Consider the following 26,254-nt stretch of genomic DNA (forward strand, 5'->3'; position numbering starts at 1 on the left):
GTACATATGAAATCAGAATAACTTATTCGCCGTTTAATCTTTGTAACGATCTGCAAGATAGACGTATTTTACTGCCATAAAAGAATAGATGATTAGAGATCCAACGATGATCCCAGCAGTGAGAAAATAGAATTTCGCAGGGCCTGGAAAATACTGATGTGGTTACTTTTCACCCAACATAATTTAATCAAGGTATGCAGGCAGTGGACTACATACCTAGAGACTCATATACTGGTGCAAGAAGAGCTGCGACAAGATTGCCAAGTGCAACCATAACCAACCACCATGCACTTGCGGAAGACTTCATGCGCGGCCCAACCTCCGCATAAGCAAAGTTCAAACCAGATACCGAGAAAAGAACCTCGCCACAAGTTATGATGAACATAGGAATCATGGACCATGCACCATGAACACACTTGGACGGATCTTGTGGATTACAAATAAACTGTCCAGCTGCCGCATCGAAAATGAGAGCATCTGGATTCGAATCAATTCGCATCTGGACATAAGAGAAAAGAAATGTTAACCAATTGTTGAAGTAGCAAATTTTTGGAACATGGCCTTACCTGAATGAATGCCATGACAAGAAAGGCACAAGCAGCAAGTAGCATTCCGCAAATCATGCGGTCCAACAATCTGAATGTACCCCATCGTTTTTCAATGAAGGGATAGACTATGAACGACATGGTGGGTGCAAGAAGAATGATGAATACTGGATTCAAATTACTATTCATCTCTGCATTGATGTGCAGAGATCCCCAATCCTGATTCATCATCTCGTAAGTGTTTTGCCATGTACTGTCCTTTTGATCAAATCCTGGTATTAATACAAGGTGTCAGGAAATCCTGGTTTAATGAAAAAACTACAAGATAGCGAGCGACATACCAAGCCAAAAGAGGACACAAGGAGTAAGCAAACCCACGACAATCAACAGTTCAGTCGATTGCCTTATAAAAGATTTGGGGAACGACGACTGGACACTATCAAAGTATGACGATCCAGCTCGTCGACCAAACTTGAAATTTCGATACGTAGCCTTGATAATCATCTTGGCCACTTCGAAAGGAATAAATCTGCGAAGTGGTGGAATGATTCGATACCAGGGCTTTCCAATAATGAAGAGAGTGGTTGCCATTAACATGACGAGGGCGCAGAGACCAAATGCAGACGTGTAGCTTTGAGGGCTTCCGAAGCACTGCATTTCAGCGATGACAGGAGTAGCTGAAAAAAACCAAGACGTTAGAATAGACAGAGAGGAGTGACATACATTCGTGAAGGGACAAGATCTTACAGTAACCCGCGATTAACGCTCCTCCGTTGATGGACATGTAAAACAAATTATAAAATCGATTCAACATTCCATTTGTTTGGAGGCTGGCTGGAAATTGATCACCCCCATGTGAAGAAACGCAGGGCTTGATACCTTTCCAAAAAAATAGATGGGAAGTTACTAACATTGGAGAAACCGCGGCATATGTATATATGGACGGCTGCCGTAGACGTAACATAATTGTAGATCACATTTTGTAATATATAATCGACGCTCAAAAAATAATTTACTGTTTCCTACCTCCAGTTCCGAAAGCAATCAAGACCAGTGAGAGCACTGGGCCCCAAATAGGCAAAGGAGAACCCATGACAGCAGGCGTTGAGAATAGACTCAAAAGAGCAACGCCCAGAATATAGACAATTGAAAGCACAACGATCGTCACATATTTTCCAAAGTATGAATCAGAGAGTGCAGCACCTACACGAGACTTGCATTTAGCCATCGTAAGATAGAAGTGACGAGAGTTCAATACCAATGACTGGCGTAAAGTATGCCAAAAACTTGAAGAGGTGAACCAATTCAAGAGCAGATTCAGCCCTCTTCCCCAAGTATCGTTTGAAGTAGTTGTTGAGCAATGGCTAGAGAAAGACGTGAAGCGAGTTAGCGAGAGATTCGTTTCGTAAAAAGGCTCGTCAAGACAAACAGGAAACGGTCGGAGACAACAAGGGCGCCCTTTGACTTACACTTATACCATAAAACGTAAACCTCTCAGCAAATTCGTTGGGTATAATGAAGAAAATAGCTTTGGGCATCTTATCAGCTCTTTTCAAGATGAAAGAATCAAGTTGTTGATTGATTGCTTCACTTTCCAAATGTTGAGCTGTTTCATCGTCATCTTCCTCGTCCGACTGCCTTTCAGAATCGAGTTTCATCTGTTCCACTGGTGCTTTATAGATTGCATCAGCTTGCTTCTCTTGCTTCTCAGCTGGATGTTTGGCAAATTGAGTCAAATCAATTGACAGGTTGCCATCCTTGTTGTTTCGGCCATCCTGAGCACCTGAAAACATATTAAAGTTAGAAGATAATGCGGTTGAAATACACGGAATCGCAATCTAATGTTGATCGCGGTGTTCTTGATGCGAACGGTGTCTGCTCCTGTCAAAAATGATGCGACCAGTGTGACTTATGACGCATCATAAGCTCGTCGCCTCAACCCACCTCTCTATGCAAAGCGCAGACGCATATACGAGTTGATAGCAAATTTATCGTCAATATTATGTCTCACGCGCTCAAACACCCAAAACGACTCCCAACAGTATGGGTTTCAATTAGTGGCAGATTGCAAAGAGCAAAAATACAAGTATTTCAACTCATTAAACTTTGGAGACGCCTCCAACAGGTCTGGGTACGAGTTCAATCCAATAACCTATTCAAAAATCCTCTTAGTACTCAATGGCCAAATATCACAAACGATCCAAACACTTACCATCTGGGTCTGCAACAAATGCAATAGTCTTCATGTTTCCATCTTGAGGCCTTTTGATCCATTTCACACCAAAAGTACTCATGCGTTCATACGCTGCATCGAGATCATCAACAATGATGGCAATATGGCCATACCCGATACCGTCTGCGTTCCCGACCTTGTATGATTGTTCAGGTTGGTCTTCGGTACCCCAATTGTGTGTTAATTCAAGTACTCCACTCCTTGAGAACATATAGGCTCGCTTTTCTTCATCCGTTCCTTTGAGAATGTGCTAAAAATACCAATAAGTCGTCAGTGTGTTGCCTCAATACTGACAGGCCGCCAGTCCCGAGTAAATACCCGCATTCACAAAGAATTCGAAATGAAGTGGCAGTTCGAGACTGCTTGTACCGTGAACGGATGCAGTTGGAAGCATCAGCAAAACATGCAAGTCGAGATCTGAAACTCACATCAGGCACTCCAAAAGCCAGGAAATGTAGAGAAAATTTGGCAGCAGGGAACTTGAATTCAATGATATGCTTCATCCTGCAAAGTGTGCTGCAGTTAGCTCTAACCTCAACAAAAAGCTGATTTGGTTTAATGTCCTCACCCAATGACCTAATTTGATTGTAAGTTAGCAATGAGCGACGTAATCTGGAAGCAAGAAGCTTACATTTTCGTAGAATTCGATACTCTTTTTGGGATCTTTAACCCTGTACATGGTATGGTTGAACTAAGCACAAGCTGTGTTAGAATCGAGAGTTGACGAAAGTGGGAATTAGCAGATCATGCCTCATATGTGCTTGGGTCTGTTGGCATGATGACGTTATCAACTTCGCTCCGTCTATAGAGGGTTTCTGTTGCGATGTTTGGTGTGATTTTGTGATTTTCAAGGCTAAACAAAGACGCAGTTGAACTTTATAAGAAATGGCGATGAATCGAGGCATTAGTAAATGTATTCAGATTCAGTCCATGTACTGCTTCACTTTTCTATATAACTAACGTGAAAATCACGTCCCAAAATCACCAAACCGCAGCGTTATCAGTTGATGCGTTTTTCCTTTCCAGACCATTCCTTCTCCCTCAGTACGAATTTCTGAATCTTCCCTGTGGATGTTTTCGGAAGCTCCTCCATAATCGTGAACCTGACCGGTACTTTAAAACCAGCTAGTTTGGTCTTGCAGAATGCAATCAGCTCCTCTGGAGTAGTCTTTGCTCCTACTCTCAGAGCCACATATGCCGCTGGAGATTCGCCCCACTGCGAAAGTTCAAATGTTAGCCGCTTGTTCTTCAACAAATGTACGCAACAAAACTTGCCTTGTCGGAAGGTGCAGCAACTACAGCGGCTTCAATAACACTGGGATGTGCCATTATTGCTGATTCAACTTCAATGCTAGAATTGTAAAATATTGAAAGACGAGATTCCAAACACGACAACGATTCCACAATACATACGTGCTTATGTTCTCGCCACCACTGATGATGATATCTATGCAATTGAAAATTCAATATTTATCAGACGAGCCTCGTTGTCAAAAGTGTGTAAAGAATGACGGTTACCTTTCTTCCTGTCTTTGAGTTGTATATACCCATCTGGAAACTTGACGGCAAGGTCTCCACTATGGAACCAGCCGCCTTTGAAGGCCTCTTTCGTCGCTTTCTCGTTCTTGTAGTAGCCCAACATGACATTATTGCCTCGAATGATAACCTCACCGAGCGTTTCGCCATCCATGGGTACATCCTCCATGGTTTCTTCATTCACTACTCGAACTTCGTCCGACACCAAGTAGTTGTGCCCTTGACGCGACAGCAGCGCAGATTGGTCGTGTGCGCTCATACTTTTCCAGTCATTTTGCCATTCGCAAATGGTAACTAGAACAAAACGGGTCAGATCATTTTGATCCAATGGAACACGATGTTCAATAGCTCACCTGGTCCATAGGTTTCCGTGAGCCCATAAACGTGAAAAACGGTAAAGTTTAGCTTAACTGCCATCTCCAGCATAGTGGGAGAAGGCGCGCTAGCTGCTACCATTAGGCGAACCGGTCTCTCAAGTCTGAAATTGTTTTGTAAGAATCATGAAACTTTTGCAGAAAGGAACTTAAAGAACAAAATACCTTCGAGCCTTAGGATGTGTGAATAGGAACATATGGACGGTTACGGCACCACAGTAGTCTTAAACAAGTGAGTACAAATAATTAGCTCCGTGTTTGGCTGAAGGAAACTCAATAAATTCTGACTTACGGGTAACGCCATGTTGTGTAAAGGAATCCCATATCAAGGAGTAATCCAGCTTTCTGAAACAGAGATTGGTTGCTCCAGATGCAATTGTTGCCCCTGAGAACGAGAGAACGATTGTGATGTTAGAGTGCTTCCGTTTCAAGAGTTTGTGGGTAACTTACAAGTGAAAGTCCAGCCACTGCAATGGAACACTACAAGGAGCACCACGGTTAGCTTTACTCCAGCATTTGACCAGCAAGTTGCTGAAACCAGGCCTTACTTGGCAATAACCAGGCGTAAACGCTAGATTGATCCATCTGCATAATCAACGATTCATTTATCGCATTCAGATATGCTCCACGGGCATGGTATAACACTCCTTTAGGTTTCCCTGTCGTTCGTATAGACTCAGAGTCAGTACAAGAAATGGCTACCCTAAATCCAAACACGCTTATCTGATGTAAAGTTCAACGTGATAGGCGAATACTCGGCCTCCCTTTGAGGAAAATACGTCCAAGGCTCGTCCCTTCCAGAGGCGATGAACTGTTCGTATGGATCGTCGGCCTTTCCACTGTCTTTTATTATAACGACCTTTTCCACACCAGCCTTCTTAGCTGCTGCGGCAAGCGACGCGTACTCCCAATCGATAAAGAGGATTCGGGACTCTGAAAAGCTCAAGATGTATTCCACCTCAGATTCATTCAGCCTCGTGTTGATTGCCACGAGAACTGCACCGGCCAATGGGACCGACGTGTGCGCCTCAAGCAGGGCTGGTATGTTTGGAGCCAGGAAGGCAATCTTGTCATCAGGTTTAATGCCGTAAGCAATCAATGCCGACGCAACTATGAATTTTAATATTGTCAGCATATCGTTCACAAACAGTGTCTGGCAAGACTTACACTTGCGCACACGAATGCTCATCTCCAAGTACGTGACAATTCTTCCCGTTTCGGCATGGATCGTCGCAATGTTTTTGGGCCATATACGTGATGTTCGTTTGAGGAAATTTGTTGGATCCAATTCGGAGCGGTAGACCTAGAAAAAGTAGAATTTAGCAACAATGAATCGGCGAATTTCACGATGAATATTCTCTTTGCTCGCGATCAGTTGATGCTCAAATGCTGGCATGGAAAACAAGTTTCTGTTACTCAACTGGATACGATTCGCTCGACAGCAAGCTCGTCCTGACGAGCGATGCTTCTGGCCTCTCGCCACCCTGGAGATGATCCTTGATTACGTGTAGTCTGTTTGCCATTGTGGTTGTTTGTGTCAGAATGCGACGTTTGACGAGTGTGAATGATCACGAATATTTTTTGTAGGCCGCTTAAAACTGAACCGCAACACGCTCAGATGCATGACATCGTTCTTAATTTTCATTTGAGAGTCCAAAGTTGCAGCGATCTATAGTGATTCTGAGGCTCTATTGCTCGAAATATTGATTATAATATAAATTTTACAACGACACTGTACACGCTGTAAGACGGACAGGAACAGAACACATAATCGCGCTTTATCACGTCGAAAGACGTGTATTACTGTTAATTGCTAAATTTATAGCATCATCTCTGTAATTCGTATACTTTAAATCTGTTCCACGGTTTCTCCTGATGGAGTCATCCACCGATTATAATAAAACTGTTTTAAAAAAGGGAGGCCATTTGCTTATAGTAAAATACTGATTCAAATGATTTCAAGGATTGTTTGGTCTCAAATCAATCAGCATACTATCCTCCTTGCAATTCACAAACAAGTCAGTCTTGAAAATGCCTCTGCATTCTTCAAACCAAGCTGTTTGTGTTTCGACCAGACAGGCGTTGCTGGAGATCTTTGAAGTTTTTTCAACCAAGTCGACCAATGCAGGAGGAATCTCTCCATAGATTGGGACCATCATAGACAAACAGCCTTTCCATCCGTCCCAAGGCAAGACTATTCGGCCATTCAATGCGGCAATGTCTCGCTGCACGTTCCCGACTACTAGACCAATACCTTTTACGAATGGCAGACCAAAGCTGTCCTGTTTCTCGCCTTTGGATTTTACGAGTTCATATGCGTCACCTGTTAGTTGTGGGTTGTTTGGAGAGACTTAGCAATCGTTGTCTCAAGGTAAACATGCAAAAGCAAGCTGCTCATATACCTCCTACAACAAACTTGTTACGTGGTACATTGAGTGTATCGAAGTCAATCATATTTTTAGTCTTGAATATATCATCAAGTTGTGCATCAACCAGAATCCATTCACTAGTAACAGCGTTCCAGTACTCGACCACCCAATGATCCATATAGAATTTCGGCACGAAGTAGGTTCCAAAACCACACCTCGCACGAGCAGATACTCCAGATTCTCGTAAAAAGGAGAGCAATAGCGTGGAAAAGAACCTACAATTTCCAACTACACGGTTTGTAGGATCAGAAGGTTTACAAAGATCCGTTCCATTCCTAGCCTTCCATTGGCTTAATACACTTTCAGCCGTCCTTAGTCCCAGGTCACTTTCTCGTTGAGCTTCTGGGATTGATTCAGCTCCGTACCTACAAAAGATCAGCTTGAGGATACAGATAGCTAAGAAAGCGAATGTACCATCCTCTTGTATACCATGAAAGTACAAAGGGGTGAATTTGGACATTCTGACATGCTTTTACCAAAGTTTCGAGATTGTGATTAGGCAAAGAGTCGTAGAGCTTCTTTCCGGCAACTCCAAGTTCAGTCTGAGGTGTATGTTGACGATAAAAATCAAGGATATCTATCATAGACATAGGTCAGTGACTGTTTCTGTTGTTTCACCAAATGTAATGTAACAATATGTTAAACGGATAGCAAGCAAGCTGGAGGGCAAAGAATATTTTCACATACCTTTTGAAGCCATATTGAGCGTACAATTCGTGGTTTGACCGTTCTTCAACCGTATACTTGCTACAACTAACAGCTTTGTTATTGTTAGCTCATAGACAAAAACATAGCCTTTCAAGAACTTCAAGCTAGCTACATATTGGGAAGATGTACCCACCAGGCTTACGGAACTACCTCCCAGACTATGAAGAATTCAACCTGGACGATTTGAACGACAAGAGATGGAAGAAGATTGATTCTCTTGTGAATGTGCGGTGTTTGGGAGGGCTAAAGACGAATTCGGGCCTGATAACCGTGTCGAATCGCGTTTTCAGAGCTGCTGGTACCCTTTGTGCTCTTGTTTTGCAGCTTAAGAATCATTAACTTTGACCATTTCTTAGATGTTTGCAAAATAAACGACCTTGGGGCTCAACAGTTAGCTCAGCAATTGGGTGTTAAAACCGTTATTGATTTCAGGTTGGCATCGTCTCCAACCTGCCAAATGATGACAGACTACTTGAAGTTGACACAATTCCTACCTTTCACGAACAGGAATGAAATCGAGACAATCACCTATAGCGAACCGTCGTTCCTGAAGCAGCATGGGCTTGTAAGAAAATGGGTGCCGTGCTATCTGGGCGGTCATTGGTCGGAGACTGGACTTGGACCGGATGCTCAAGTTTTAACATGTCAAGGTATGGATCTACCTTTGCAAATCCAAACCACAACATCTAACGTTAAACTCTAAAGGTCCTGAAGGATGGGCCGAAGTTTACTCCCGAATCCTGAAAATGTCAAAGTCAGCATACAGGACGTTCTTCGAGGAGTTATTGAATAACGACCAAGCTCTTGTCTTCCATTGTACAGTTGGCAAAGATCGAACTGGTGTTGCTGCTTGCCTCTTTCTCAGTATTCTTGGAGTCTCCGATGAAGACATTGTAAGGGATTATGCTTTGACTCAAGTCGCTCAGGTAAGGAATTAGTCTTACTTTGGCAACAGTTACGGGCCCTCGCTTACTCGGCTTCTGAATTAGGCCCATCACCTGACAACTCCAGAAGGAGAAGCGTTCCTCAGTTATATCTCGGCGCCAATAGATGGACGCCATACATTTACACGAACTGAAGCCCTTCGAATAATCTCAGCAGAACCTGAATCGATGCGTCAAACGCTTGCACGTCTACGGCAAGAATATGGGAGCGCGAAAGAATATGTTATCAATTATCTGGGTCTGACTGAGGGCGATATTGAGCGTTTGAGGTCGAAATATTTAGAACCTGCAACGAAACTTTAGATGGAGTTGACCATAATTATTATCGTCTGAACATGTAAATTTTATCGAAAAAATTGCACACAGCTCTTCTTCTTTCAACTGGATTTGTTGACCGAAGAAAGAATCTACCACCAGGTGTCGACCCATCTAAGAAATGCCCCCCCTCCAGCCAGCCAACAAAGGTTTTACAAAAGCACAACATAAAGAAATCCATCCCAAGTTAAAGCTGAAAGTATCCGTTCCAGTCTATGAAGCCTGACGTCGACAGCATAATTACTGAAAACGCCAAAGTGCCGCAAATTCTTTTTTCGTCGGTAAATTTTGCAACTTCATTTCATTTTCAATAGGCTATTCTCATGATGTTGTTTAAGATGTTGTTTACTCTCGAATATCTTAAAACGACCATGTTCTTGGCTCTTGCTGTGATGTGTTTTCTTATTGTTGAAACGACTGCACACCCGAATGGAGCTTCTGTCTGTGATTTGGCGACTGGAATGGGCAACATGGGTGAGTTTTTACATGATACCAGCAGTGACGCTCGTCACTTTGCTAGTTACGTCAACTTTATCACCCGTGACGAATGCGCGAATGAACTTACAAGTCTTAACTTCCAGCCAGATTCAACGCTGCTCACGGCTCGACACAGTCCGGTGACTTCCATTTGAAGATGGGAGTTGCTGGTGGTGAAGGGTACAACAACAAATTCGCAGCTGGACAAGTAAGAATCCTCGACATCTTTGTTGTTGCTTTCATATATATCAAACTCACTAAAATGTATCTCCATTGATGACCAAAGGTCTTGGACATTGCAATTGGAAGCTAAGCATATCAGAGGTCTCTTGGTCTCTGTCAACCAACCAGGTATACTCGAAAAAATAAAACATCCTTCCTAAAAACGAAGTGAACACTCACTTTGTCAATTCCTAGGCCACGATGCTGGTATCTCTGGCTTCATCGTGCCAGGATTTCTCAAGACTTGCGGAAACAGCATCACTCATGCTCAACCCCTGTCCACTCCATTGCTAGTCCTCTCGTTGAACGTTCCAGCTGGAATTACCGATGACTTTCTTACGGTTAATGCTCTCGTGGTTTGCGAGGATGGGTCCGCTGAGCCCCATTGCTGGCAGGTATGAGCTGTGAATGATGGCTTTGAATACGCTGTCAATGTCATTGTTACTTTTTTTGACTGATTTTTGTATCTCTTCACTCAGAAACTGAGTGCCAAAGTACTGAATCTCAGGAACCATCCCTGAGTGCAGCCATATCAAACTGTGTGCTGTGTGGGTTGTCGTTTTTGCCTTGCCTTGTAGCTTGTCTATGTGCTATTTAAATAGAGATCCCATCAAAAGCTTCAAACCCGGCTATCATATAGTGCAAATAAGTTGCAGGCAGACAATGTGCTGTGTGTGATGTCGTTTCAAAGTTCCAAAGATAGCTGTCGGATATTTCTAGCTGAAAGTTTCAGTGTTTCCCAGTAGAAACTCCGTGTCCAAGTATGGCCAAGTCAGAAGCCATCACGCCATCACCAAGTGCAACCATATGCCAGTATCTTGTGGTCGTTTTTCCCTCCACTTGACTACGTGGTATTGAGTAGAAAAAATCCTGTCTAAACTTCAAACCACAGATCAAGTCAAAACGCTTCAAAACATTCGTACCAAAATGCTGTACAATATTGCGACACATCTATATAAAAATCAACTCGTAAATAAATTCTTCATAACCCGAATGATCCCCAACACTATAACATCCGTCTCCTCACTATCTCCCCCAAGCTTATTCGCCGGCAACCCAATCTCAATCCTCCTCTCATTATTCTCAAACCATCCTTGCACACTGGCATGACTGAGTGCCTTTCTTCTCACATCCACACTCTTTACTCGGAAGAATGGGTTGTATTCGTACTCGTCTCGCAGTAGAGATGGGACGTTGGGTAAAGAGGCAGTTCGTTTCTCTTTAGCACCAATCAGGTGCTTTTCTAGAATTACGTTTGATGGTTCGAGTGTTTTGGCAAATGTGAGATTCGAGTAGGAGTATTCGTGACCTGGATATATGTATGTGGATTTTGGGAGGGTTGCAATGGTGTTGTATAGTATTTCGTACATGTCTTTGGGTTCTCCTTCAAAGAATTTGCCTTTGTAAATTGGTTGAACAAAAGAGACAGTTAGAAAAGAGGCCAAACAAAGCGAATTTGCAAAGATGGTATGCTCTCCAATATTGCTCTCCATGCGTTTGGTATTTTGGTACTTACCACACCCTCCAACAAAGATCGTATCACCAGTAAAAAGCATCGAATTGCTTTCTCCTTTCGGCACATTTGAATCACTCCCTCCAATACAAGACTCAGGATCAAAATAATACATGACGCTCCCCATAGTATGACATGGAGCTGCGATGGCCTTGAATCTCATGCGTCCAACTGTCACATCTTTGCCGGGATCGACTCTGATATTGACCTGCGGTTTGGTTGTTCATAGAAGAGGAGATCAGACACTGATTGAGAGGGCTTCGTGGACAAATCAAAATGGCTGTTTTCTATACCTGAAGCCATGGATCAGTTCCAACCCAATTGTTTCTGCAATCTTCTGTAGGACCCCAGATTTTCAGACCCTTGACGACGTCTCTAAGGTATACGTTTCCAGCAGTATCTACATATACAGGTGTTAAGAATGATCCTTACGCAAGAGTTGACTGCAAGATTTCACATACGATCCCAATGCTTGTGCGTAATCAACACCGAGTTCAATACAGCACCAGGTACTTCTCGTTGCAGGACTTCCAATACACGTTTTGGGTCTACAAAAGTACATCGTGAGCCCTTAGGGCAAAAGAAGAAGGACCAGCGGCTAAGATTCCAGTATGTACCTGACGGATCAACAGCAACATAGTACTCATCCTGCAAATCCAATATAAGATACGAGTAATTGTCAGCTCGTATAGCAACTGGAATGACTTTGAATCCTCCTTCAAAAGTCTTGACTGAGCTTGCATCCACATTCACATGAGGACGTGGCAGTTTATCTGATGGTCGCGACATGTAGTATCCGATGGGAGAGTTGTAGATGTGCATTCTAAAATAAAAAAGAAAGGTTCGGTTAATCGTTTGATAGTTTTGCTGCTTGTGTGTTGGAACATTTCGATGCTCACGTTAATCTCTGAATGTCTCGAGCAGAGAGTTTACGGATGACGGTAGCGTAAAAGTAGGGCACGCCTACGAGCACTGAAATGAGAGCCAGATAAAAGATCATGGCTAGTTTCCTTGTAGGGGCTTTCCTATACTTCTGCAAAGTTATGTTTGGAGTCTAGCAAAACCAGGACTGGCGCTACGTGACTTAAGTTTAAAACGATGGAGATTTTAATGCTCAAATACTCTTAATCTGGCAGATTCCTCCTCGTTATCGACTTCCACCGAGTTTCGCCTATCTTTAGCTTAAACTACGTCCTATAAACTTTGGCTTGTCAAGAGACAAAGTCATCGCCTTCTCTCAGACGTGCCAACGCGTGTCAAAGTATCAATACCACATGAGAACACCTTTTGATCGATAGATCTTGACTGATCTTTGCTGTTCCATCACTGACGAGCATCGCAGCATTCAACAACGAGCTATGACACCTCTTTCATCTCAAGACACTTCTGATATAAAGTTAAAAAGCATATACACACAAATTTAATGTTACTATTATCGTGCCCTGAACAAACCAGAGAGTGTGTGTCAGTCAACATTGTCTAGCCAAAATGTCAGATTGCAGCCGCGATACTCACTTGGTAGTCGTATTTTGCTTGAGTTTAGCCACAATGTGACCCGTTGACGACGCCAGCGAGGTCGTTAAACTTCCACCTCTGTCTTGATTACTATCTCGTCTACCACCATTATTCCTAACTTCGCCACGCGATCCACCAGGAGACACCTTCTCAATAATTTCATACGAGCCATCGTCAAAGTTATGCGACAGACTCTTGTTTCGGAGGTTTCGTGGTAAAGAATTCGTCTTTTCAGAGTCCGTTAGTCGATCATGATGATAGCTATTGCTGTTGCTCTCGTACGTTGCCGATGTAGGACGCATTCCTGAAAACGAACCGGACCGCGATGATGACGATGGCGGTTGGTCATCACGGTAATCGTCTTCGGCTATGCCACGAGATACAGGTCGTTTGTTGGATGCAGTGCTGCTGATGAGTGTGTTGGAATTGTTGCGTGATGACTGTAAATCTTTACTGCTCTTGGTGCTGGTGCTTGCTGTTGTAGATGTAGATGACGATACTGCTGGTGCCACTATCCGCGGCTTTTCAGGTATAGATCCAGTCCTCGGTGGTTGTGATACAGCGATACTTGGGAATCGGTCTGCAGGCTTGCTATTGGTCATGGGAATAATTGGCAGACCAGGTAATTGTCCACTGGACAGTCTCATATTGTTTGATGATGGTTGTGCTGAAAGCAATTGTCCAGTAGAAGTCTTCATAACCGAAGATGACGATGACAGTCCAATTCCAAGGCTCTTTCTTCTGTTATTCGGCGGGGCACCCGCCTTTGGTGAAGCTTTCGATGAAGTCCCACTAAGAGAACCTCTCTTAATATCTGATGTAGCTCGTACTCTTGGTGCACCATCTTCACCGCAGCCTCGCTCAGCTTTAATACGATCCTCTTCTTCTTCACGTTGTCGATCGAGCTGGTCTTGACTGTCGGTTGTTAGACCACGTGTACCCAAGAATCCAGCTCCAGGTTCGGCACCTTCAGGAGATGAATTCAGTTTACCAACTAAATCAGTCATGGCTCTTTCTACATCTCGGTCTCCATCGTGTGTCAGTAAATCGCCCACGGCCTCATTCAGTCGTTGTAAAGCTGCAGACTCTTGTGGTAGTTTCAGTCGTTTTCGAACCACCGGCAGTAGTGCTACCATCCGTAGTCGTATGTTGGCGACAGGGTCATGACACATTTCCAGAAAGTTTACAAAGAAATGCTCCTTGAAAAACCTCATTGATGAAGTTTCGAGCAAGATCTTGCAGGCTGTCATGAATAGTATTCTGGTATGATAGCTATGTGCCATCACAAGATCTATCGTAGGATTTGAGGATTTAATTCGTAAGTCGTAAAAAACATGTGTATAAGGGAGCCAGACCAAGTACGGTTTCTTACACTCACCATTCAGCATTCTAGAGACGCGATCTCGATGTTCCTGCCTCCTCAACTTGCGCATATACGTACAAAGATTCTCCAATGCTTGTTCCTTGATAGGTATAACCACATTCTACGCAAACATGATACAGTTAGCCAATGCAATTGGAATGCGAATAGGCACAAACAAAGGCAGCGTGCTGGGACCCTAAGTTCAACAAAAGAACAAACCACTCACATCCGATAATATTTTGAAGAGAACTGGCACACAGTGATCATGTACCGACTCTGACTCGAAATATTCTGAAAAGTGCTTCCATTGTCGCAGCATGTCCAAATGTGTCCGCCAACCCCATTTTCTATGAGTAGCACAGTCACGTTCACGCCGTATTATTGCGTATAGTAATTCGTCATATTGAGGATTCTAAAAATGAGAAAACCGATAGAGGTGAGTCTGACAGAAAAAATCACAACCCATATATTATTACACGAGCATTAGACGTGTCTCTCGAAACTCAATTAACGAAACTCTGATACTCACTCTCTTAGCATCCTCATCAAAGGAGAACTGCTCCAGAATTGTATCCAGTGATTTCACAAAGCACTGAAAGACTGTTATATCTTGTTCACCCACCAAACTTGAAACAGCTGCTCTCAGCCAAGTAAAAGCGCGATCTCCCAAAACAATGGCAACTTCTTTGATACCAGCAGCAATCCGTTTCCTAACTTGAACACTACTATCTTCAGCTAAATCCTCTATTATACGTTCCAAGCCAAAAGCGTCGAAATTGGTGGCTCCAATGGTTTGAGTGACGGCAGGGAAGTTGTATGCTGCTTCACTACGGTATTCTTCGACCTCTGATTGTGAAAGGCTGACGAAATATTTGAGGAAGAAGGATATATCATCGTCGGATAGTTCTGCTCTAGACTTCCACAACAATTCTCCAAATTGATGCGCTAAAGGGATTACGTGTGGGCCCGATCTCGATTCACAGAGTCCCTTCCACATGGGTATAAATACGTCTCGTCGGGTGTCAGAGTCGAGGTGATCCAGTATAGCACCTGAAGCGATTATGGCTGCTTCTTGAACACTTCGTTCTTCGTCTACCAGCAATTCTTGTAATTCGCCTACTATTTCGGCTCGTGTCATTTCGGGGCCCAGACATTGTGCTAGTGCTGCTAGTTGATTGCACATGCATGCTCGGACTTCCCAGTCAGTGTCTTGACATAGTGCGAGGGCTCGCCGTAGAAAGACGTCTCGGACACGACGAGCTTCCATTCTTGTAGAAGCAGCCCCGAGCACGCGACAACACCATATTCTTAACGGTGGTGGTTGAGCTAGACCGCTATCTGCTAACGCTGAAGGTAGAATATCGGATTCGATGACATCTGGTGCTAGATTCCGTATTCCTGCTAATATTACTTCGGCCCATGCTTGCACCGCCTCTGCAAAAGATTGTATGTGAGTTCTTTTGACTTCGTGGATCAACAGCACTTGTCTCAAACCTTCTGAAGCTGAATCCAAAAGCTTTCTACTGATATTAATAATATTCTGTAATGCCCTCGACGGTATTAGTCCAGTTCCAATTAGATTCACCATGACTGTAGCCTTCAACGACTGTAATTCTGGAGGCTCGGTTCCTATGCTCTCCGTGATTGCTGGTAGCACTTTGGTACGAAAGTCGGTAGTGTATTCTTCTAGTAGTCGTAATAGCGAATTGACTACTGCGGACTTCTGTACGGTTGCTCCCGTCCTACAATATCGAAACGTTAGTGAGGAAGGAGTCGACACTGAAGATAAGGCAAACAGCATTCACCTCAGCAATAAGACAGCTCTATCAATCTCATTCAAACTCTCGTCCACTGTCATACGTTTGATTTCTTCCTCGGTCTATAAAAAGTTTTATAATTGCGTTTGAGCTAGTTTTCTCAGAGTTGCTGTGCATTCTTGTATCTGATGTGAAGCTGTGACTATACGACCGATTATGGGATCAAATGGCTACCTTGTTGAGCCGACTAGTCATTTTGAGCTCATCAGTGCCCTTCATATCGACTTCCATAGCATCTTCACTCATGTCGAGCATGACCCCATCCCAATCCCATGCTGCAGAGGCTGATGCAGATGATTCTAGTGCCTTTTTCATAGCGATCACTCTACAATCGAATAGGAATGTTAGATATTATCAATACGATCTAAAAATTTGGCCTTTTTCTATATCTCAAAGTGAGTTCTTTTCAGCACTTCGCATACCGAATATGGGACTCTAGCAAGAGACCAATTTTCTAAAACCCAAAGCGAGAGACCAACGAGAGGAAATCACGCGGTCAGAGCGGACTGCATTTTGCATATAGAGTGTTTACTTACTGGCAAAACAGCCTAGATTGGTCGGAGTAGTCTGGGAGCAATCAGGAAGAAACTTTCCGCAGTTGGTTATGGTCAGGCGAGCCATAACGAATACCGGCGCCATTGAAAATCTAAAAATCGCGTTCCTGACGTTCTATGTTGCTTGTGTTGATTTCTGCTTTTGCACGTTGAAAATTGAGCTTTATTGTATGCCAATAGATCTATTGAATAGAAAGATAGTGATTGCAATTGCGCTGAATACGACGCGACGAGCATCAAGTTTTTTCCTCCTAAAGATGCCACATCATCTTTTGATTTGTTCAAAATTCCTAGAGCTGTTGAGCGAGGTCCAGACAAGCTTTAAGTGATGGCGACGGTGCAGGTAAGAGTCTCATCGGTCAATCAGCGTATACAGCAATGAAAGTTCAAATCTTTTCCTCTTTATTAGCAACTGCCGTTGTTGCTGCTTGAATCTGTTGGTTTGGTGAGCGAACTAAGAAACGCTCTCCTTCACCATATAACAACACCAAAGAGCTCAATACGGACTAGCTCATCTACTGCCTCGTCATCCCATCATGAGACCAGTCTACTGCAAGAACCACTGTCCAACGAACATGTCAAGACTGAAGTTACATCATTGAATGTTTCAGATGCCACAATCAAGACAGACCATAGCAACAATAGCAGTCCAGTTCATCCAAGTGATACTCAATCATATCCAATATGGGCTTCTCCTCTATTTGGGCACATGATATCACGTAGGCTTCAACTGCTACAGCCCAACACATTCAATCGCTGTACAGTCCATCAACGACGATCATTTTGGACCGAACGGAGGCTTCAAAGGCTAGAATTTGAAGCTGATGATTACGCTTTTAGAACTGATCCGAGGAAACAAGCTGAACTTTACAAGGTATCGTTCACATGACTCACATCAACATGATCACCGATCGCAACTCACACTCTTCTTGGCTACTCAAAGGAATTGTTAAAGAGTGGCAACTATTCTGCATTGATACACCGATACGAGAGCCAGCCTCAGTTGGGACCAACGTCAATGCGTTACCCATTGTCAGCTAGAACACTCGATGCTCAACGTATACAGCAGGATAGAGACTGTCTCAAATCATACGTGACAGCTCTAGCTCGTGATGGCAAAGTCGATACGTTGTCTGATCGCGTTGCTGCTCTAATGAGCAGACAAAACATTCCTCATGAATCCGATAGCTTTAATAATAGTAATAATAATAGTGGTAAACTCGATGATATATTACCGCCTATATCTGGTACCAGCAACCTCTCTTCCGCGTCGTCGATGCCAAAAGTCACCATGGCAGATGGCCGTCAACATAATGTCAAGACCTCAACCGCAGAATGGGAGAGAGCTATATCTGCTAGATCAGCACCAACGACACGAGCTCCATCATTTAGATTTGGATCTGCCATAAGTGCTTCTGGTAATGGATCTTCTGGTATGGGAGGATCTTCAGAACCGCTTCCTGGTGATCGAGATGCTCCCATTCAAGTAGTGATATCTGAAGCATGGTCATGGGGCAAGTTTGCCAGAACAATGACTAGTAAAATAATACTAGGAGTACTACTCATGACTGGTTTATCAGTAGTACTGGATCAACAAGGAATTATAAAGTCAGGAATGGCATCGGCTGAAGTAGAACCAAACAATTTGACACAAGCAATCAAGTTTGCTGATGTACAGGGTGTCGATGAAGCCAAGCAGGAGTTGGAAGAAGTCGTCTCCTTCTTGAGGGAGCCCAAGAAATTTATGGAGGTGGGTGGTAAATTACCCAAAGGCATATTATTATATGGGCCTCCAGGAACTGGCAAGACTCATTTAGCACGAGCTGTAGCAGGAGAAGCAGGAGTGCCCTTCTTTCAAATGTCGGGCTCAGAGTTTGATGAGCTGTATGTTGGTGTAGGAGCTCGTCGAGTGCGTGAATTATTCGCAGCCGCCAAGAAGAAGGCACCATGTATAGTCTTTATTGATGAAATCGATGCTGTGGGTAGTAAACGAAGCTCCAAAGACCAATCATATATGAGACAGACATTGAATCAGCTCTTGGTCGAATTGGATGGATTCTCGTCCAGTGAGGGTGTCATCTTCATAGCTGCTACCAACACCCCAGAAGCCTTAGACAAGGCTCTCGTCAGACCTGGTAGATTCGATCGGCTAGTACCCGTCCCATTACCAGATGTAAAAGGTCGATCTCGTATATTAGAAGTACACATGAAATCCGTCCAAGTATCAAGGGACGTTGATACGACCACCATTGCTAGAGGAACGCCAGGCTTCTCAGGGGCAGATTTAGCCAATCTTATAAATCAAGCTGCCATCAAAGCTTCAAAAGATGGAGCTAAATCTATTCGCATGGGAGATTTGGAATGGGCCAAGGATAAAATAATAATGGGATCGGAACGTAAATCAGCTGTAATATCTGAACATAATCGCCGATTGACTGCATACCATGAGGGAGGTCACACTCTGGTAGCTTTGTATACAGCAGGTGCCATGCCATTACACAAAGTCACTGTGATTCCTCGAGGCAATGCTCTAGGAGTTACAGTGCAACTACCAGAAGGCGACGTGACAAACCATACACGTAAAGAACTATCCGCTATACTCGATGTCTGTATGGGAGGTCGGGCCGCTGAAGAAATGGTGTTTGGAGCTGAAGAAGTAACTACAGGAGCAGCATCCGATCTCGAGAAGGCCACCAGTGTAGCAAGACAAATGTGTACTAGCTACGGTATGAGTGATAAAGTTGGATTGTCTGCTCATCAAGAGGACGTGTCGCCAGCAACCCGGGCGGTCATCGAAGCTGAGATTGATTCCATGCTGACAGCGTCATACAAACGAGCACTCACTGTCTTGAAGACTCATAAAGAGGAGCTTCATAGGCTTTCTAAGGCCTTGATTGAACACGAGACTTTGACTCTTGAGGAAGTCAAGACTGTTGTGAAAGGTGGGTGTCACGAGCCGTAATTTTGGAGAGGTTTTTTTTAATGAATGAGCTTGTTTTCGGTTTCCTAATCTGGGCTTCTTTGGTAATAGGAATTGATCTGGCGAAAGGCCGCAAGACGGACACGTTTTGATTAGCTTCCTAACTAATGTATATGTTTCAGTTTCTCAACACCACGAATATAGTATTTGATTATCTAGAACACTAGATTCTAAATCTCATGCTTTACGTGCTGCTTGTCTCGTTCTTTGCACGTGCAAACCAACTGCGCTAACCAAAAAAAAAAGACTATGAAAAACTTCCCTCCTAAACAACAAACAGAAAATCTCCTTGACGAAGGGAAGGCACAGCAGGCCATTCTCTTCTCAACTATACAATCCAAACCTTATACGAAAATGTTACAATTAAAGGAGTAGAGGTTTGCAAAAACTTCTCTCCACAACCACACGTTTCTCCCAAAGTCGAAGCAATCCACACAACATATATAACTTACGCAACGAACCCGGCCACCCTTTATATAAACCATAAACGGAATCCAAGTCAGCCCTCCCTTCCCTACACAATCACTCTCAACCTCATAATGGCTGATCATCAGCTCTTTGAATTTGACGATGAGAGCGAGTTCGTCAGCTCACCCACAAACACAATGGCCGATTCAGCAATATACTTTGAACATGCCGGAGCATCGTCTGGTCGAGGTACTCCTACTCTCTTCCCACCAGCGCTGATCAACGAAGAAGACGACGATGAGCACGACGATAATAATAATAGTAATACACCAACATCTCCAGATCACAGCAACCGTAAAGCCATACCGCATCATCAACAGCGTATCATTGTCGCTGGAGTCGAAATGGCTCGATCGCCGAGTATTCCCATCGCTGGATCATCATCAAGGAGGAATGACCACAATAACAACAGTAATAATATATTGGGACAAGTTACAAACTCGATGGTACTTGAAGTACATCAATTCCAGTCTCATGATGCAGCACAGTCGTTTGGACGATCTGTTGGTGGTAGTGGTGGTGTAGCTGCAGCAGTGCAAGAGCAGCCGAATGAGGAAGTCAAGGTTGGGTTGGAGGATTTTGAGATGCTGAGTGTTATAGGCAAGGGTGCATTTGGGAAGGTTTACCTTGTCAGGTTGAAGGGTACTTCTCGTGTGTAAGTGTATTTGAGAGTGACGAGTGTTTTGGGCATTTGGGTGACATGTCACGTCATGGTTACTAGGTTTGCTCTCAAAGTATTGAAAAAGGCTTCTATTGTACTGCATTCCAAAACTCATGAACATACTCGAGTAAGTCGTGATACCCGAATCGCAAATGTGGTCGTATTACTCAATCAACTTTGTGCATTTTTTTACCATTGTCTCATTTCTTCATCGTGTCAATCTCGCAACGTAGAATGAACGAACCATACTCGAAGAAGTCCGACACCCCTTCATCGTCAAGCTCTACTATGCCTTCCAAACTCTCGAGAAGCTCTACCTGGTCCTCGAATATGCTCCTGGAGGAGAACTCTTCAACCAACTCGCCATTGAACGCATGCTGTCTGAAGAAGCCACATCCTTTTATATCGCAGAATTATTGTTAGCTATCGAACATTTACACAACCTCGGTATAATCTATCGAGACTTGAAGCCTGAAAACTGCTTGCTGGACAAGGACGGACATATCTTGCTTACGGATTTCGGTTTGTCAAAGGTATGTGTGTTTAAATACCCGTTGGTTCAGCCTATATCTGCGAGTAATTCTGACTTTTTTTCGTTGATGCCAACCTTCTTCAGACGAGCTTGGAGGCAAAGACGGTTTGTGGCACTGTGGAGTTTATGCCGCCAGAGATTATACTTGAGCAAGCGTATGACAGGTATGTGTTTGGTTTAAAAGTCAGTGTTGGTTGATATGTCGACTTCTCAAGCAATTTTTTTACTGAACTTTTTTTCCACCAAACACAGGACGGTAGATTTCTGGGCTTTGGGTATCATGACATTCAACCTGTTGACTGGATCTGCACCATTTACTGGCAATAATCGTAAAAAAGTTGGAGAGAAGATTGTTAAGGGCAAGGTTGTATGTCCCAATTATATGTCTTCTTTTGCCAAGGATTTCTGTATTCGAGTAAGTACGCTGTCTCTTTGGTTTTTAATATTGTCGTTTGTATCGGAAGTGAAAGCTCTGGAGTGTTCTGGTGCAATATGAGAAAAAAGTCATCGTGGTGCAGTCGAAGGAAAATACAGACATTCTTTTGAATGAGCAAGCTCTTAATGCCTTCCTCGATTTTCACAATAGCTCTTACGAAAATCACCTACTCAACGCCTTGGTTCCGGTGGCATAGCAGACATCAAGAAGCATTCCTTCTTCCGTAAGCTAGACTGGAAGAAGCTAGCTGAACGACAAGTAACACCACCCATCGTGCCCAAGATTGAATCTACCGTCGACGTTAGGAATTTCCTAGACAGTTTCACATCTATGGCTTTGGAATCACCACCTTCTGCAGATGGTGCTCCTTCTCTTGGAGTTGGATCGGTGAATGTCGAGGATGCTTTCAAGGGGTTTAGTTATGTGAACAAGTTCCTGACGTGAGGGCATCCTCCATCATGATGTGATGTATTTATGAATTATTTTATTAGTAGTAGTATCCTAAAGCCTTGTATATACGGCCATGAACATTATAGAAAACTTATAGATTTGATAGATTCAATACAAGTCATGAACATCATAGAGCCTACAGCTTTGATAGATTCAACACAACACTTGTTGGAGGGTTGCGTTTGTACAATAAGTAGTGGCATTGCTGGCAGTGGCGTTTAAAAGTAGTTGCTATCACACCTCCTGCAGGACGAAACGCGCAAGTAGAAGCATTCTCACATCGATTGTAACTTTATAATTCCATCAGGGGCTCAAACTTTGGGTGGATGGAAGGAAAACAATAGGCATTAGGTGAGCCTGTTTCATAAATGTCACAAGATCTGCTACACAGACGTGTTTCGTCTTTTAAGAAGTACGGTTCATTCATATTAAAGTCATAACTCCAATTGCTTCAAAATCTATCCGCCAATCAAGGAGCTTCGCCGTATTTGTATCTTGTTTCGCTTTTGTTTCATCTTGGCGTAGTCACCGACAAAGTTTGGAACGTAAGGACGGTCTTCATTGCAATCATTCTTCCAGATTCTCTATTCCGATAAACTTTTCAGACTGGGATCTCTGCCTTCACTACCACGTGTGGGAACCTTGTCACCACGTGTGGGAACCTTGTCGTCACTCTACGAAGCTTAAATCTGCCAACATCCTGCAAGCACAAATGGTAACCTCTATAACGATGATGGAAGCAGACGTGCCTTCATACGAACGATATCGCCGTATATCTATTGTAAATCCGTCGGTCAAACCAGCAAAAATACGAGACACACAACATTCGTCAACTGCCATGGACATGTTTCCACCAAAGACCGTCGGAAATAGACGACGAGTCGTATCTGCCCACTCGAGACTATTCAGACATTCCACCGCAGTAATACATCCATCCGAGACACCACTATCGCCGATATCACCAGTATCAGACAACACGACCATGGAAGACATCCCTGACCTCATATCGCATACGCCCGAGATGAAGACACGGCCGGTATATGCTGTATCGTCAAATGGACTGGAGATTGGTCCGTATAGGATTGAACGCAAGCTCGGCGTTGGTAGCTTCTCGGAAGTGAAGTTGGCGACGGATACAAGAACAGGTCAACCAGTCGCACTCAAGATGATGAGTAAACAGATGCTACGAGAGTCGGAAAGGTTGCAGATATGTGTGCAGAGAGAGATTGAGATTACTGAGGTATGATGGAACACCGTGTGGGGAGATTTTAGTGGTGTCACCTTCACCATCACTCTGTCAAAATATTACCTTATGTTACGATATGTGCTCTGCTGTATCTGATACTTACACTTCTACTCTTCTACACCATAGGCCGTGCGACATCCAAACATAGTAGGATTTATAGAAGCTTTTGAAACATCAAGTCATCTGGTGCTAGTTTTGGAGTACATATCAGGCTATGGTGAACTATACGATTATATCGTTGATGGAAAGTGTAGTGTAGCAAGAGCTAGAGATCTCTTTTACGAGTTAGCATCTGGTACGTTATCGAGAACAAGACTGCCAACACTTGTCAAACTATCTGTCTGCTTCTCCGTGTGCTTTTTTAACACTTTTGCGCTCATCTTTTGTAGCTGTCGCCTATCTGCATTCAAAAAACATCTGCCACCGAGACATCAAACTCGAAAACGTCTTGGTCGACTCTTCACATCACGTCCACATATGTGACTTTGGTCTCGCTCGAACCTTCACTCCAGGAGAAGTCTTCAAGACACGATGCGGGTCAGAAGACTATGCATGTCCAGAAATCATACTGGGATGCGTCGGATACAATCCTATAAATTCAGACTCATGGGCTCTCGGTGTTATATTATTTGCCATGCTTGTTGGCGAGCTGCCATTCCAGCCTGGTCCGGGAGGAGCTGTGAAGCCCATGTATCATAAGATTGCTAGGGGCGATTACAGGTGGCCTAGTAATATTGATGTGCCGGAGGATGCAAAGGATGTTGTGAGGGCTCTGTTACAGCCCAATCCTTCGAGGAGGATGACTGCATTGGAGGCTTTGAACTCGCCCTGGTTGTCGAGAGGTGACAACAAGGCTGGTGTCTGTGGGAATGAGCATCATGATGGTAGTGGTAGCATAAATAAGTGTCATGGGTCATCAACAGCAGCTGCAGCAGAACCGGATGTGATGCGAGGTTTGGGACTTGACTTTATGAATGGTCCTAGTCCAGCAACGTATAGTTAGTAGATCGTTTTGGCTTTAGACGGGGGGTTTTGTACAGAGCTGTAAGGTTATATTTTTTGGCATCCTTATTATACATAGAATAAATCCCAGTCGCTCATAGTAAACCAATTCAATGTCTTCAGTTTTCTTACATGTTAATCTATTTACTATACGAGAATAAGTTTATAAGTACAAAGCGATCGGCGACCATCTATTTCTTAAACATCTTAGGCACGACATCATCCTCCTTTTTCGTCTTCTTTTTCGGTCCAGCCTTTTTGAAATCTCTCCAAGACCCCACCCGGTCCTCTCTAGTCTCTTCCCAAGCCTTATCCAATTCCGCTTTCCGTTTCTTGGTCTCTGCTAACCGATCCTCCTCCTGCTTCTTCCTCTCGACCTCATTCCTATTCTTGACAATCTCTCGACTCTCCACATCCCTAATCATCCGCCTAACCTCCATCCTGATAGCGACGATCGTCTCTGATGCAGTAGCTCGTGCCTCACTAGCCGAGGCAATCTTAAGCTGCTTAAACACACTATTCCTAGCATCCTTAATCATCTCAAGCAGGCCAGACGTCTGTTCTTTATCGTTTGTGAGTGTTGATTCTGATTTTTTGAGGATTTCGAATGCTTCGGAAGCTTTGGGGTTTGCTGACTTGTCAGGATGTGTGAGGAGGGATTTTTTACGGTATTGGAGTTTTACTTGTTTCGGGTCTATTATGCCGGATATCCAGACTTGGGGTGGGAGTTCGAGGACTTCGACGCTAGATAGTTAGTGAGTGCGGTTAGTTATAGACGTGTGAGTGTGTGTGTGTGTGATGTGTGATCGTCAATGATTGAAATTGGCTTCTACGAGCGATCATTCAATCCGTAGAAAAGCAGTAGAGATACCAATAGCAAGCGAACACACTGAATATAATATTGCAACTTACGCATTGTGCTTGACACAATTGAGTATCCTGTCAATTTCCAAGTCTTGATGAAACTTGGTAGCTTCCGTCCTGAGAAAGGTCTCTACATCGAATGTATCGTCGGTATTGCTGCTAGCTGAAGCCATCCGAGATGTAAATGGATGAGTTTCCTTATCTTAGCTAGCCCTTAGCTGACGCTGTATGCTAATATAATGGGTTGGAATGTGTTGACCATTCAAGCAACGCTTCACACGAGGACAGGACCTCTTCACGAGCTTGAAAAGAGTCCATAACGTGTAAATCACGTAGAGATCAAGTAAACCATGCTTTTCTTTCCAGTCCTCATAGTGTGTATGGGTTGTAACTGTCGCTCGAGCCCTTTGCAAACAAACCTAACAGGTGGATAGTGTATAGAGACAGCGTTTAAAGCATTGAGCAGGAGAGCGAGATCGACATCTGCTAAAAGTTTCCGTGATTAACTAGCTCTATGGTCGCCCGAAGTGGTCGTCCGTTGTCCGGCACTGGGGTGGCTAGTCAATAAATCGAATTGGTATTGGACGTCGTCACCTCCTATAGCCCTTCCATTGAATCGAATCTCACATTCCAAGAGTGTATATATACGTGCAAACATATTCCTATTACCCTGAATTCGTTTCATCCACTGTCATCAACATTTAGATTATCTATTCACACATTTGTTGAAGCCATTGGAAAAAGCTTCAACGACCTACATACCCACATTTACATTATCACTCGCTGGCTATTCCGCATTATGTATCGTACATTTTCTGAGAAGAACCCTCTCACCGTTTCATCTGGCTGCCGATATTATTAGTCCTTGAGTCTCCATTCACGACCACAAAGGATAGAAAACAAGGCTACTATTCAGCATGTTATCAGGCACCACATTGTCCACTGGTATGAGTTCAGGTGAAATACCTGGATTTATCTCATCGTCGTTTTCTTTGTGCTGCCCTTTCTTTTTGCTGGTGCAAATCCGATTTGCAAAATGATGTTTCATTGATAATGAAGATATCTCAATC

General features: G+C 43.6%; 6 protein-coding genes across 6 annotated transcripts; 3 read left to right on the plus strand and 3 right to left on the minus strand.

Moving 5' to 3' along the window:
• Nucleotides 1-33: 33 nt before the first annotated feature.
• On the minus strand, nucleotides 34-7,817 carry GLO1 (lactoylglutathione lyase; the record flags this gene model as incomplete). The annotated part of the gene is made up of 26 exons (XM_031167297.1): nucleotides 34-143; nucleotides 217-499; nucleotides 567-817; nucleotides 887-1,222; nucleotides 1,572-1,748; nucleotides 1,804-1,909; nucleotides 2,015-2,328; nucleotides 2,758-3,028; nucleotides 3,207-3,282; nucleotides 3,347-3,354; nucleotides 3,410-3,469; nucleotides 3,887-3,994; nucleotides 4,078-4,129; nucleotides 4,192-4,225; nucleotides 4,297-4,608; nucleotides 4,668-4,792; nucleotides 4,854-4,911; nucleotides 4,981-5,073; nucleotides 5,139-5,168; nucleotides 5,237-5,347; nucleotides 5,406-5,798; nucleotides 5,856-5,991; nucleotides 6,800-7,011; nucleotides 7,091-7,482; nucleotides 7,547-7,694; nucleotides 7,805-7,817. The coding sequence occupies 26 exons, from the start codon at nucleotides 7,815-7,817 to the stop codon at nucleotides 34-36; spliced, it is 4,209 nt and encodes a 1,402-aa protein (XP_031026876.1).
• Nucleotides 7,818-12,728: 4,911 nt separating this feature from the next.
• SmJEL517_g01370 (uncharacterized protein) lies at nucleotides 12,729-16,306 on the minus strand (the record flags this gene model as incomplete). The annotated part of the gene is made up of 8 exons (XM_031167298.1): nucleotides 12,729-12,738; nucleotides 12,812-14,102; nucleotides 14,190-14,295; nucleotides 14,401-14,586; nucleotides 14,704-15,608; nucleotides 15,669-15,916; nucleotides 15,980-16,053; nucleotides 16,166-16,306. The coding sequence occupies 8 exons, from the start codon at nucleotides 16,304-16,306 to the stop codon at nucleotides 12,729-12,731; spliced, it is 2,961 nt and encodes a 986-aa protein (XP_031026743.1).
• Nucleotides 16,307-16,873: 567 nt separating this feature from the next.
• On the plus strand, nucleotides 16,874-19,507 carry SmJEL517_g01371 (uncharacterized protein; the record flags this gene model as incomplete). The annotated part of the gene is made up of 3 exons (XM_031167299.1): nucleotides 16,874-16,888; nucleotides 16,955-17,419; nucleotides 17,489-19,507. 3 exons carry the CDS (start codon nucleotides 16,874-16,876, stop codon nucleotides 19,505-19,507), a joined length of 2,499 nt encoding a protein of 832 aa, XP_031026744.1.
• A 557-nt stretch (nucleotides 19,508-20,064) lies between these two features.
• Nucleotides 20,065-22,066, plus strand: SmJEL517_g01372 (uncharacterized protein; the record flags this gene model as incomplete). The annotated part of the gene is made up of 6 exons (XM_031167300.1): nucleotides 20,065-20,648; nucleotides 20,715-20,781; nucleotides 20,888-21,187; nucleotides 21,271-21,350; nucleotides 21,439-21,601; nucleotides 21,773-22,066. 6 exons carry the CDS (start codon nucleotides 20,065-20,067, stop codon nucleotides 22,064-22,066), a joined length of 1,488 nt encoding a protein of 495 aa, XP_031026741.1.
• A 718-nt stretch (nucleotides 22,067-22,784) lies between these two features.
• Nucleotides 22,785-24,321, plus strand: SmJEL517_g01373 (uncharacterized protein; the record flags this gene model as incomplete). The annotated part of the gene is made up of 3 exons (XM_031167301.1): nucleotides 22,785-23,312; nucleotides 23,445-23,613; nucleotides 23,708-24,321. The coding sequence occupies 3 exons, from the start codon at nucleotides 22,785-22,787 to the stop codon at nucleotides 24,319-24,321; spliced, it is 1,311 nt and encodes a 436-aa protein (XP_031026742.1).
• Nucleotides 24,322-24,511: 190 nt separating this feature from the next.
• On the minus strand, nucleotides 24,512-25,357 carry SmJEL517_g01374 (uncharacterized protein; the record flags this gene model as incomplete). Its single annotated transcript, XM_031167302.1, has 2 exons — nucleotides 24,512-25,064; nucleotides 25,233-25,357. 2 exons carry the CDS (start codon nucleotides 25,355-25,357, stop codon nucleotides 24,512-24,514), a joined length of 678 nt encoding a protein of 225 aa, XP_031026747.1.
• Between the last annotated feature and the right edge of the window lie 897 nt (nucleotides 25,358-26,254).

Source organism: Synchytrium microbalum, assembly GCF_006535985.1.
Source record: "Synchytrium microbalum strain JEL517 chromosome Unknown SmJEL517_scf0004, whole genome shotgun sequence".
Taxonomy (NCBI): Eukaryota; Fungi; Chytridiomycota; class Chytridiomycetes; order Synchytriales; family Synchytriaceae; genus Synchytrium; species Synchytrium microbalum.